Source organism: Centroberyx affinis, unplaced genomic scaffold, assembly GCF_046629955.1.
Source record: "Centroberyx affinis isolate AG114_WGS23_722 - 3 ecotype Tasmania unplaced genomic scaffold, CSIRO-AGI_Caff_v1 ptg003460l_1, whole genome shotgun sequence".
Taxonomy (NCBI): Eukaryota; Metazoa; Chordata; class Actinopteri; order Beryciformes; family Berycidae; genus Centroberyx; species Centroberyx affinis.
The window spans coordinates 729,616-743,223 of record NW_027281424.1 but is presented as its reverse complement, the minus strand read 5'-3'; the positions used below and the strand labels follow the sequence as shown (position 1 = coordinate 743,223).

General features: G+C 41.8%; 1 protein-coding gene across 1 annotated transcript; it reads right to left on the bottom strand.

The window, feature by feature from the left end:
- Window positions 1-60: 60 nt before the first annotated feature.
- Window positions 61-12,074, bottom strand: zdhhc2 (zinc finger DHHC-type palmitoyltransferase 2). Its single transcript, XM_071539409.1, has 13 exons — window positions 11,948-12,074; window positions 9,067-9,093; window positions 7,997-8,091; window positions 7,127-7,247; window positions 6,827-6,896; window positions 6,692-6,724; window positions 5,081-5,201; window positions 4,536-4,668; window positions 3,306-3,432; window positions 2,764-2,856; window positions 1,901-2,016; window positions 1,691-1,765; window positions 61-1,609 (listed from the first exon to the last, which is right to left on the bottom strand). Exons 1-12 carry the CDS (start codon window positions 12,072-12,074, stop codon window positions 1,725-1,727), a joined length of 1,104 nt encoding a protein of 367 aa, XP_071395510.1. The 3' UTR covers window positions 61-1,609; window positions 1,691-1,724.
- Window positions 12,075-13,608: the final 1,534 nt, after the last annotated feature.

Here is a 13,608-nt window from a genome sequence, read left to right as displayed (position 1 = left end):
GACATTCATTGTCACACCATGTGGCAGTTTTTCTTAGGGGTTACTAAGAAAGCAAAGACCCAAGATGACCTCAATTTATTGTTATAAGGCATCACAACTGTACAGTACATTGCCCCACACATCCATAACGTTGTCTCAGAGTCATACAGACAGAGGAATAGAAAAATATAGATTGACATGACTGTCACCATAAAGCATTTTTGAAACAAGCGTACATTCTTCAAAAAGAAAAACTCGTTTTCAGTGATGGTACGGTCACTTCCAAACCCAAGATTAGAACAGACACAATCCTCAGAAGGTAAAAATATACAAAGCAGCCAGAGCAATTAATCTTTTTTTCTGCAGTACATCCATAACCATAACGTCATGTCGTCGTGAGATACAAGAAAACTTAACAGTATCTGCTGTTTTGAAGTAGTCTGACAGTCAAGTGGAATAGATTTTGCTGGAAAATGCAGCATCAGAACGAGGCTTGGTGTGTTGGGGATCCCTGGCCGGTGTGCCAGCCCTCCACAGACAACAGTCAGGAATCTTTGGCTGGCAGTTTGACTTGTAGGCTACCAGACAGCACTAGGTATTTGGCAGGGGAAGCACGCTGTCGCAGTACAGAGGAATACCAGTTTTCAGGTACTGTATGTGTGTGACAGCAGTGTCCTCACTCATGCTATAATACAAGAATCGTCCTCAGTCACAGAGTAGAGCCCTTATTCCAATAATTACTAATTACTACTTTACACACATTCTTTCCAAGAGAGGGGAAAACATCTTGTGGTACAGTTCACTACAACAAGGTATTTTGCGTTGACATCCTGAGATGAAAGCATGCATCAGTTTGATTTTCACAACACTTAACATGGTGGTGTGGTGTGGTTGTGAAAAGCCTGACCCCCCCCCTTCTGTTAAACACTTGACAATGCAGATTTCCACCACGTATTACACTGAAAAAAACAAATGGCCTGTTTGTCACTGCTCTCTAAAAGGAATGTCAGTCACATCACATTAATACCACTAGTAACCTATGTGCAAAGCTTTGGCAAACTTATATTTGCGTTTCTTTATGTCCTAAACTATGAGTACAAACAAAAGTAAATAAAACTGTTAAAGATAATTATGTGACTTTCAACAAGAGTTTTCTTCACCTTCCATTGAGTAATCTTTATCAGGGCCTTTGCGAAAAAAGAGAAAAGTGTGTAACACGCATTGTACCATACAAAAGCAGCTTAGGTTCATTTCATATTATAGACAACAAAGTGCAAAACCTCTCTTGTTACATTGCTGCTCTGTGCTTATTCATGTACAAACTTGAAAAAAAGTCTGATTACTGGAATGCAATTTCAATCTACTTGTTCTGAGGCCCACAGAGAGTCAGATAGTGGTAGATACTGTTGCCAATATTAATATTAATACTAATTTATTTAGTTCTGTGAGGATGATAAGATGTTTTCTGTGGTTTCTGTGTGATGTCAAGAGCCCTAACAGCAGTCAAGTAAACCAATCAGAAGCAGTGTCTGACTACAGCAGTGTGTGTTAATGGAAAAACAACAAACATTGATGTCACCACCACATCACAGTCTGATAGGCACAAACACTGGGGGGGGGCAGCATAGACCTGTTGGATGATAAATAGTACAGTGTATTAATTTCTATATCATGATATATGTGGATGATTTCTCTGTCAGTGTAAACTTACTTATCTGGGTACAAGGTGTCGATCCTAACTGGGGCTACGCCTCGTTTTCTATGGTCATCACTGGGTTGCTGGTACCTGAACAAACACACAGGTGAGATGAAATCCATCATCCACATCATACAATATCTGCTTTATGACTAACATAGCACTTTTGGGTTTTTTTCTTTTCATGGGACAACATGATCGAGCTGTCAAGGGAAACCCCATTACCCTTCTTCTCTTTGTCCTCTGCAGTTTCACTCTCTGTCCAGGAGGGGGTGCTGGTGAGCAGTCGGCTCTGAGACTCCCTCAGTGGTTTGGATGGGAACTGGTGGCCCTCTGCTGCACTGGAGACAACACCCAATAAAACCAACAGCAAAACCCCAATGTGAACTTTGTTGTCCTGTCCACTAATTGGCCAAGTGAAGGGACAAAACTTGAAGGGATGATGCATTTTTGCACTGTGTTCCAGCATTTAATAAATGACACTGTCTGGTCGGATGAGAGCGCTATAAATAAAGCGCAAAATGTCTAACGTTTAAAGGCTACAATTGGTACACCGCTGGTACAATTTTAACGAAACTTGGATGGATGATGCATTTTTGCACTGTGTTCTGCAGTTTAAAAAATTACACTGATTGGCCTCATGAGGGTGCTATAGTTGAAGGTTAAAATTTGACAAAATGTTATTTTACTACACTGTAAGTCACAAAACTTGGTACACACATCCAGCTTTCCTAATAAATCACACTGATTGACCTAATCGAGGCCCTATCATTAAAGGTCAACATTCTTAACTGATATCTTAGACACCACTGGTCCGATTTTGACAAAACGCATTTTGGCAGTATGATCTGGCCTTTAAAAAAATACACTCATTGGCCTGATGGGGACGCTCTAATTAAAGATCAAAATTTCACATTTTGAAAGGCCGTAACTGCTACATCGCTTGTCTGATTTTGATGAAACTTGGAAGAATGGTGCGTCTTGTTACTGATCGGCCCAAGGCGTGCCTGCATCTTTCGTGGGGGACGACATGTTTCACTAATTTTCTTTTTCCTTTCAGAGTTGCTGTGAGACAGCTGGCCTCTTACCCCTTGCTGGCAGGGTTTGGGCCGGTGGGAGACGCCGGCTGCTCCGGATCCTGGTTCACCAGACAGGTGGGGAAGGAGCAGCCATCACCTAGACTGGAAACAGGAAACACAGAAGAAAGACCATCTTGATATTGAAATACATAGTGCTTGATAATTTGTTCCAAAAAGGTATTTAGTTGAGATCGTACACATTAATAGAATTTCATACATGTTGAAATAATGGTTAAATAAGTAACCAGTAATGTGTACTGGATTACACTATTAAAAAAAACCTTCCAGACTTTGAATCTGTTTTGCAAACATCAGCGTAAAATGGACTTCTATTTCCAGTTACAGTGGAATCTGAAGTTTGTAAAGAGACTGTTTTTCAAAAGTGAGTTCTTTATTTAAAAGGTAATAATCGTGTTGTTGTTATTATTGCTGTTATTCGATTTCTACACAAAGAAACAAGCAACAGTTTCACCATCAGCTAAAGGGAAGCAGAGAGGACAGAAGGAATATAACTGGTGGAAAATGAGAGAGACTGGGCCAAAGCAACGTACCTGGAGAAAATGGGAAGAAGCCAGTATCTCCTTTCATCACCAAAGACCTGGCGGAAGTTCTTACTGAAGCCCAAACTGAAGCCGTTCTTATCTGTGCCATGACGAAACACCGGGGCGCGCACGGCCTCTGGGAGGAGGGAAACGGAAAACAGGAACAGCTTGGCATGAAAATGATGAAATAAATATAGCATTCCTCCTCCCCTTCTAGTGTTCAGGTTGTGTATATGTGTGAGTTCACTCAAATAACAGATAAACACATTAACCATTCATCCTGAATAATGGCATCATTGAAACAACTTTGAATAAAAGTGTCTTTGTTCTAAAGCAAAAGCAGATCCCAGTTGGAGATAGGCAGATCCCAGTCTGTGCTACCAGGTGTGACTGTGCCGCAGAGCTGCCACAGCAGGGTCCGTTACTAAGCTCCTTACTGCGCTGGGCATTGTGTCTTAACATTACTCTGTAACAGACTCCTTGGATAATCCACTCTGCTCGATCTGAGACAAAGTGCAGCACTGTGCCACACATAATGAGAAACCGCTCTGTCTGATAACAGGCCAACAAGTCTCATCAAATCACTGCGCTGATGAAGACGTTACTCTGTTCTGACTGACGGTGGGAAAAATGGAGCAAGACAGAGCGAAGAATACACTGTTCAAAAACTGTGAAGACTGAAACCAGGTACTCAAGATGCACCGAGATCAATGTGCCATCCCACTGAGGATGCATACTGCATCCACCGGGGCTGGGGCCATTCATGAATTGAATTGAGAATGCATGGTAAAGTCCAATTCAGTTCCTGGAGATGGAATTGAAATGTCACCCAGCTCCAAGGAAACATAATTGGAATTGAATTGGAATGACGGGAAACAGAATAGAATTCCATTAAATTCCATGAAATTCCACTTCTAAGAGAGGTTGGGTTGATTTGCTAAACATTATAAATCAAACATTATGAAATGTACCTTTAACATTTTATGATATTCAGTATTGATAATACATAACACTACATGTACAGCAATCTAAGATATGTGGAAAGAAATAACAAAATTTCACAGAATTTCAGCGAATTAAATTCAACCAATTAAATTCCAATTCTGTTTCCAGTCGGTTTTTTCAATTTCCAACTGGATTTGATGAGTTAATTCGTGAATTCACCCCAACCCTGGCATCTACTGTAGACAAACACACACACACACATACACACACACAGGCATAAAGTACGCCACCTACCAAGAGTGGATCTGTTCTTGCAGACAAGCCAGCAGTGATAGGCGAAGAGCGAAGCGAGGCTGACCGAGAACATGGAGGCAGCAAAGAAGAGGAACATGATGTGGAACTTCGCCTGAGTGTCTGGCAGGCCGTTCTGGGGAACAAGCAGCACATTAGCACAGCTAAACAAGCTCAGACTGCCCTAAAGTGAATTACAGCTGGTCAGCAGGCGTAGTCTAGGTACTAAGCGGGATTCGATAAACTGCTGCTAAACTAGTCTAGGGGGAGCTTAATAAATCTGTTCATTGTTCCTATTTCAGTGCCACTAATCGGTTGATTGGCTCATACCAGATATTCTTTCAGACGGTCATGTGCTTTACCTTCAGCCTTGTAAAAAAAAAAAAATATATAGAAATACCACATACATGAAACAGCATGCATATTACCAGATGTCTGTTCAGATGTTGTTTCAGATATTCTGTGCTGAAGCAATTGGTTATAATGAAAACAGAGTGTAATCAAACATTCATACAAGCTAAACAGAATGGTACTGTGGCCATACTTACTGTCCAAAATTTAATGAAGTATTTAAGATCTGTAGCAGTAATAAAAAGGCAGTAGAGTAGCGAATACGCCAAGAAGAGCATGAAAAACTTGTAGTTGGAGAATCCCACGCAGGTGTTCACCCTGAAATGATCCAGGTCAGTGTAGAGAAATGTTATCATTAGTACACTTCGATAGTCAGGGATGAAAATGCAAAAACTCAAATCTATCTATCTATCTATCTATCTATCTATCTATCTATCTATCTATCTATCTATCTATCTATCTATCATTGTAAGTATACAGTATATATGCAATCTTTCCTAGATACAGGGATACAGGTGGGAGGGACAAATTGTAACATAGACATTGTTATAATTTGATTTTGTTTGAGTGGTTACATTTAAAGATAGTGCAATTTAAAAAATCCACCCTTTTTTACAGACAGATTAACTCTAGTCAACACATCACAACCGGACTTGGTCTTAATTGGCTCCCCTCACTAAATAATTATTCAAATCCATCCAATCAGGCCAGTTTGCAGCATTTAACTGGAAAGCCTCTACTCAGCAGGTTTACCTCGTTTAAATTAGAGGAGCTGGAATTTTCTGCTAATTAGGCTCCAATGTTGTGACTGTTCTGCCTGTGAGGACTGAAGGTGCGTTCACACCAGGCATGTTTCAATCAAACGCTGGAGAATTTCCTCCTTTAGTTTGGTTTGTTTGGCCAAGTGAGAACAGTAACATTCAAACTCAGGTGGCACCCAATAACCGCACCAAGGTCTCGGTCCTCTTCCAAGCAAACTGTGGTGTGGTTTGTTAGAAGCGAGAGTGTTATCCATACGACCCCAAAACATGCAGTTTTATGGGTGTAAGGAGATGGATGCTGACATCTGATAGCCAGTAGTTACGCATGCTTGAAAAGCCCAGTATAACAAAATGAGCTGAGGGCAAACTGCAGTTTGGACTGATGCTCATATTCAGCTATTTATTCCTGTGTTCTTAACTGGTACGAGCACCAGAGAAGGTGAATTACAGCAAACAGAGCAGACAAGTTCATCATGCTCAGCTAAAGTTACAGGAACTGGAATCGGATTTGTTTTGACTCCCTAATCCTGCCAAAATCAGCCAAATGCTGAACCCCAACCTCTTGGGATGGCAAGTTACCAAAGCTCACCAATCAACTGTCCAATAAATGAGCTACTTGTAAGTATATGTGGCTTTTGTTTACAAATCCTGGCTTGTAAATTGGGCAGTGTGAACGAACAAATGAACTAAATACAAAAATGCAACAAAGAAAACCTTTCCACAGTGGTTCAGACCAAAGAAAACAAACTGTAGGTGTGATCGCACCCTTAGTCTTCACATTCATTCAATAAATACCCTTTTAACTAAACTGCATGTATTTGCAAACCATCATGAAGAACATTATCCTGAAAATTATCCTGAGCCACAACATCTGAGAACAAAACCATGAAAACTGAACAATATGGGACCTTTAATAAAAATGTCCCTGCAGATAATGTAGTTATAACCATGTAATAAATATGAGTGCAAAGTGTTCAGTAATATTCATATATTTTTTTTAATCCTCTATTCCTGCTGCACGAATGATGAAACAGCTCTACTACATACCATGGGCAGTGGTGATCCATCTTCAGGATGCATCTGTAACATAGCAGGGTAAGAGCTCAGTGTAAGTGCTGCCTGTCAGGCCGCAATATATCGTAGGTATTTTTTCCATATAGGTGCGTGAGCAGAGAGCCGTACTTATCACAGACTGAACAATGGTGACATCGATCAGGCTTCAGCAGCTGGCAGCGGTCACAGAAACGGATTGCTGAGAAGAGACAGCCAATTCAATCACATACCATCAGCAGCCTCTCCTATTCCTTCACCAGACACTAACAAGGTGGAATGAGCTTTGAGGGGGCGGCTCAACTTGCATGTCAGTCTAGACTGCTCTGCAAGACGGACTGGTAACAGCTCGCATAGAAGAGCCTGATGTTTACCATCAGCAGTGTACCTGGTAAAGCTGTTCTCTAGTCGGTATAGTGTAGTGCACTGTACCTCCGGAGTTGGTGCGAGTATTGATGGGGAGATCCTTGGCTATTCTCCTCAGTATCTCCTGCTGAGACTCTCCCCGATCTTCACGCTCCAGCAGCTCTTTGTCTGAGTAGGACAGGTGAAACTATATGTAGGGCAGAACACAGGAGGAAAGAAGGAAAGAAAGAAAAAAACATATGTGATCTATCTATACTTCTATCTATGACCAGTGCTGTTTATTTCCCTGGAATCACATCTTTGGACTCGTAAAAACATATTTATATATTTTTCGGCAAATGGACTACATGCTGTGCAGTAGTGCAGTAATATGTGTTACAAGGCAGCTCCGACCCAAAGGGCTTTCAAGGGGAGTTCTCTGTTTCTGCCCTTTGCTTTGGCTCGGTTTCCTTCTGCCCCAGCAGGCAGCGCAGAGCTGCGATATTACTTTCAGCCACTCAGGCGTTTTATGACTGAACACTGAAGACAAATAACTTTGACGATAACAAACAGCGCGGCACACGTGAAATCTCGCTTTTATTACAATCTCAATGCCACAAGTGATCTAACGATCAAACCTCATAAAGGATGCCATTCATATTAGGGGGATATTGCCGGCATGTGCTTTGCCTCTTTGGCACAAATTGAAGTGCAAGGTGGCTTTTTTTCTGTGAGTGTCCTGTAAGATGTATGTATTCACCAAGCAGAGCTGAACTGCTGTGGTCAGGAACAGAGCCATTAGAAAGCTGCTCCAGGCGCTTCCACAGGAAAGTATTATTACTCTAAATGCAGCTTTCAATCACACCGGGAGGCTGTAACCTACATCTGCACTTCTCACAGTGCCTCATCATCCTCGCCTGCAATAAAGCTGCGTCGGAGTCAAACAGACACACTCACCTCCTTCAGGGGGTTCATAGGCTTGGTGAAGATTGTTTGCCAGTAAGCCCACACAAACAGGATGAAAATGACATGGTACACCAGCAAAAACACGACTGAAATGAGAAAAACATGCACAGGTTATCTACTATACTGTAATAGGTAATTCTATATATTTTAGTATATTTTGGTTTTGGAATAATCAAGCAATTCATGAGTTAAAGCTTTAAAATGGCCTTTTATTCTTACGTTCACAGCTCATCTAATAGCCATTTAGGTTATTTTTGAATGTATTTTGAACATATTTCCTGTTATAGTTTAACTATTTACAGAATATCTCAGATATTGAACGTGTGTTTTGGAAGGATTTCTGTTGTCTTCTGATTTTTTTATATAGTGTTGTTGAGAGTAATATTTGTGTTGCTGCACTTGTAACTGACTATAACAATGAAACATACATATTGAATTCTGATCCCATTTTTGGCATGAAATAGAGTTTTGATTCATATTCCCAGAATTTCGAAAAAAAAAAAAGATTTCAGCACTAGAAAGTCCAAAGAGAAAATGAAGAGTAGCAATGCTGGAAAACTGATAAGTTTTGATAGATACCTGAGCTCATAACCAAAGACAAAATTATTATATTTTTATGTTGGTCACTTCAGTTGATCTGAATTCAGTTTATCTCTACACTGCCTGGATACAAAATACACACTGGGTGCTAGTTCGACTTAAACATCTAATTGAGGCAAAGACAAAGTTGTATTATAGGAGATTTGATTCAAGGCTCAGGATCTACAACTCGGGATCACCTTCCTCTAATTCTACAAGCACACCTCTAGTCTGATGACACAGGCTGATAATGGTGTTTGGTCTGAGCCGCCTCTCTGCAGGGAGATCAGACTTAATAGACCGACCGCATCAGACCGACTTCCTCTGGCCACAACACTGCTAAGCACCTGAGCAGCGGCTGACAAATGGCCGCAGAAAGGCTCTGAGCGAGGCAGGGAAACCTTCCACCTGTGGCTGTTAGTCATTACTGCTCAGACACTGAAAGATTAAACACAGCATTATAATGCAGGAGAAACACTTACTCTGTTCTCCAATGTCGTCGATGGACTCTGAAAAATTAAAGATGAAAAGACAGTCAGGTCCATGTAGAACAAAGAAAGGTGAAACACTTAAGAGAGTATAGACCGTGTTGGTAAAGAAGGACCTTTTCACCTTTTCACATTTGGTATTTTTAATCCTTTACACAGTGTGTGCATCCAGGCTTTTTTATTTACACGTGTTTGACTGACAATCAATGCCAGCCAAATTCAAATCAAAACTGAAAAATGCTGAATCTATAAAGCTCTAATCCCAAATGTCCCAGAACAGATCAATGTGCTTAAAAAAACCCATGAAACAAAATCATTATACAGCACACTCCCAATCCAATATTTAGGCTCATTGTCCTGATTATATAGGAAAGCATTAGTGTACATTGACACAAAGGCTGTGAAAACAACAGTGGCGTCCTGCACAGTCTGTGTGTGAATGCTGACAGTGGCAGCTGCTCCCATGGTGGGGACCAGGGAAAAGCTGCTGACCAGGCCGAGACCAGCACCCAACACACCAGATCAGCACCCCAAAACTCACATGAACGCCACCCTAATGCTCTGGACTCACAATATAACACCAGAAAAATCTTAGTATCAATCAAATGCTATTTTACTCCCAAATGAGGCATATTGCCAAATTCAATAAAGGCTTTTTAACTTTTTCAATTGAAGAGGAGTTGCCTTGGTCCTTTCTTTCTTTCTTTCTTTCTTTTGTGTACAAATGTATTCCCTTTGGCGCATTAGCAGACACAGGTTTACATTTTCCCCAATAACTAAGCAATCATTAACAAAGCATACAAAATCATCCATCTTTAGCAATTAGCCCATAAAGCAGCATGCATACACTCTCTCTCTCTCTCTCTCTCTCTCTCACACACACACACACACACACACACACACACACACACACACTCATACAGCAGGAACTGAGGAAAGGTGAGCCAAGGAGGTGAATCAAGGCATGCAGCCAAAAATCGTGTGCGCGCCACCTTGCCAGGGTCTGAGGGAGAAACACAAGGGTGTGTGTGTGCTAGAGTGGGGAGAGAGGGACAGTTAAGGGCATGTGCATGGATCTTTATTAATGTTTCTATGAAAACAATTTGCCTGCATGACGAGCGGCCACTGCCCTTTTTGCCCTCTTGTGCAAACCTGAAGACTGAAGGTTTGCAACAACACGGAAACAAAAAACTGATTTCAAATTTTGCCAACTTAGGAAGAACAAACAAATGTTCAACGGCTGATGTTCAGCGCTTTAAAAGAAACTGGGTCAAGCACAGATTGCTTGGGGTGAATTAAGTGAGTCAGACAATGGGATTAACTGAGCTGCTGAACGAGAGGTATCAGCTGACGATACTTTCACACAATTATCTCTGTATTTCCACAGCGCGCATGCTGGCCCTGAGCAACCGACTGTCCTGCCCTGCCCCGCTGTTCCTCTATGCTGGACGGATATTTCCATGTGACATGAAAGCACCACAACATGTTTTCCTCATTCTGCTTGAATGCAAAACAACACACTTGAACGCAGTAAAAAGACACCAAGCCTAATCAAACTACCTGTTTGGATTTGTGTTTTTCTGTCACCCTGCAGTAATGAAGAATGTCTGAATATCCCATGAATGGCACAAGACCCACTGTGTCCCGTAACTTTAGAAGAGGTTCATCCTGGGACAGGCTGTTGAACCCAGTGACACACATGGCACTACGACTCTCCTCTGAACACCATAATTGTACACTTCCAATAACAGGTGGAAATAACTGCATGCCTGGCTGAATATTCTAGAGAGAAGATCTGAGAAGAAACGACCACCATAATCAAAACAGCAAATGCTCCGTCCCTTTAATTCAGACGTGTTTGGCTCTGTCTGGCTCTCATTAGAAAGTGTCCATTTCAGCCCCTTTGACAGAGGAGATTTTCTTTCCTGGTGGGCTGACATGCTGCCAAATGGAGCACAGAGTAGGCTGCTCAGACTCCTCCGAGACAAACTGCAAACCATTACTCACTATCCAGGTCAACTCAATGTTCACCATTCACTAAAGCTTTGTGCCCATATACCACACAATACAACACCCTGCGAAACTGCTTTGAGCCAGACAGAGCGTGAAAGCAGCGGTTGACCCAAAGCCATTACAGTAAGTCTTCTTGCCAAAAAAGATAATGCTGGTAGTGTAGTAGTGGCAGATATAATGAACCCCAGAATCTAGATGGCCCAAAGCTATTACAGTAAGTCTTCTTAGGGACAGATAATGCTGATAGTGTAAGCTACTGTAGACAGGTATTCAGATGCATGAGGCATATGGCCTGATCCACATCCAAAAAGAGGTCTTGATCTCATATAGTCATAAAAACGTCAACCTGCACACTCACTTGTGTGTTTTATGGCCACAGTAAAGGCTGATGTTGCCAATCCATCCTGATCCTGCCAATGTCATGAATGAAAATGAGAGACATTCTCCAGACAGACAGATTGAAATACTGCTTTCAATCATGATAATGCACATGGACATCATTGTTTGGCAATTGCTTCACCTGAAAACACAACTACAACATGCTCATAATTCATCCATTCATTCGTCCATTCACAACCGCTCTGAGAAAAACCATTGAGGTGTCATGTGTCTGTCGGTTTCACAGTGTTATTGTCATGTGCCTGACACTGTCAACACTGCGTAAACAACAAGCCAGTCTTCTGCATCCAAAAAAAACAAACTAATGAAACAGAATAGCCACACACACACACACACACACACACACACACAGACACAAGACAGGGAGATTAAAAAAACACACATGCACACACACACACACACCAGTCGGAGGCATTTCCCATCATTCATCATCGGCACACTATCCAAGCAGCTGAGTTCTTACCTACGCAAAGCTGTAAAACATAGGCGTAGTATGACCAAGCCACTATGAGGGCGATGAAGAGGACCGGGATCCAGTACAAAACTCTCTGACAGCCCCGCTTGATACTACGCGAGCCCGACGGTGCCATAGTCTACGAGCGGGTCATTTCTTAAATGCATTCGCATGTGTGTGTGTGTGAGAGTGTGTTTCCCCCCCTCTCTCGCTCTCTCTGTCTCTCTCTCTCTCTCTCTTTTCCTGTAGACCGGGCTCTGTCTGTCACTGCATCGTTGCTCCAGGTCTGATCAGCCTAATCGGCAGCTCAGACGCAACATCCTCCCCGCCCGCCCGCCTCTACAGTACAGCAGCTCGGCCGGCGTGGTTTTTTTTTTTTTTTTTTTTAGGAGGAGAGGCTGCACTGCTTCGTCCCGCTGAGCGCTACAACAAAAAACACCAGACAGCGCAGCACCACCCCTTCTTCACAAGTTGCCATGACGTCCGCGGGATGCTGCAAACCGTGCACATTTTTTTTCACCAGGAACAGATAGGTTGCAAGCCCAGATCTTTAGTCCAAGTGTGTTGCAAGAGCAGGGGTCCCCATGCGTTTTTAGGTCTAACACCCCCCCCCCCCCCCCCCCACACACACACACACACACAGAACTGGACTGTTTATACTGAGGGGAGAAATAGACATTCATATTCTCTCACTGCTCCCCTCACTCCAAACCAATTAATGAAATAATAGTTAAATTAAAATATTCCTCATATTCCCTTAGTAACCCCTTAATGACACCTTAACCCCATTTAGGGAACTACTGGATTAGAGTATGAGACAACAAATTATTACCCTGTTGAATCAATCATTTAAAGATTAAAAGTCCCAGATTTGTCTCCTCCTAAATTTAAACAGCCCCAGGTTCCCCATGATTAATACCGTTAATGATTTGCTTTCAGGTGGAGAATATCTTGAGATATAGTGGCTTATTTAGTATTTTGTAGTCCAGCAATTAGTTCACTGTGGTTTAAAAAAAAAAAAAAAAAAAAGTAACAGCAATTTATCTGGTAGGGAAGGTGTGATGCCGTTAACAGTTTATTAGCTGACTTGTGTGAAAATAGCAACCATAATTGCAACCAAGCAACCTGTGTGTGTGTGTGTGACAGAGAGAGAGAGAGAAAGTGAGTGTGTGTGAGAGAGAGAGAGAGAGAGAGAGAGAGAGAGAGAGAGAGAGAGAGAGAGAGAGAGAGCACAAAATAACCAAGACCCCAAATATTTCACCTTTATTTATTGCACTCAGTATAAATGCACCTGCGCTCTCACACCAATGTAACAGTCAAGGCCTGTTGTTCAAAACAGTAGTATATGACAGAAGTTCCCAAAACGATTAAAGAGGTAGACTAACTAATCCAGTTTAAAACATTCACTTTATCTAACTGGCACAAATGGTTTCCCCTATGATGCAAAGAAAGTAGACTTGAAATACAAAGACATTAGTCTGATTAACATGCATTACAGCATGTAAAATCTTGATACCTGCGATTAGCGTCTTTATTCAACACATAACTCCACCCAAGGCAAATATCCTTCCTGGAAACAATAAGTATTCCTCAGTAACACATTACCAGTGAATGTATTGTAAAGAAGAAAAGAGTTCCATAATGTGGTAAGCTATTCCTAGGAGAGCCCA

Coding starts and splice junctions, on each gene's coding strand:
- zdhhc2 (XM_071539409.1), bottom strand. CDS start 12,074: ATGGCACCGTCGGGCTCGCGTAGTATCAAGCGGGGCTGTCAGAGAGTT. Junction 6,897..7,126: donor TACTCGCACCAACTCCGGAG/GTACAGTGCACT, acceptor GTCTCTTCTCAG/CAATCCGTTTCTGTGACCGC. Junction 5,202..6,691: donor ATGGATCACCACTGCCCATG/GTATGTAGTAGA, acceptor GGATCATTTCAG/GGTGAACACCTGCGTGGGAT.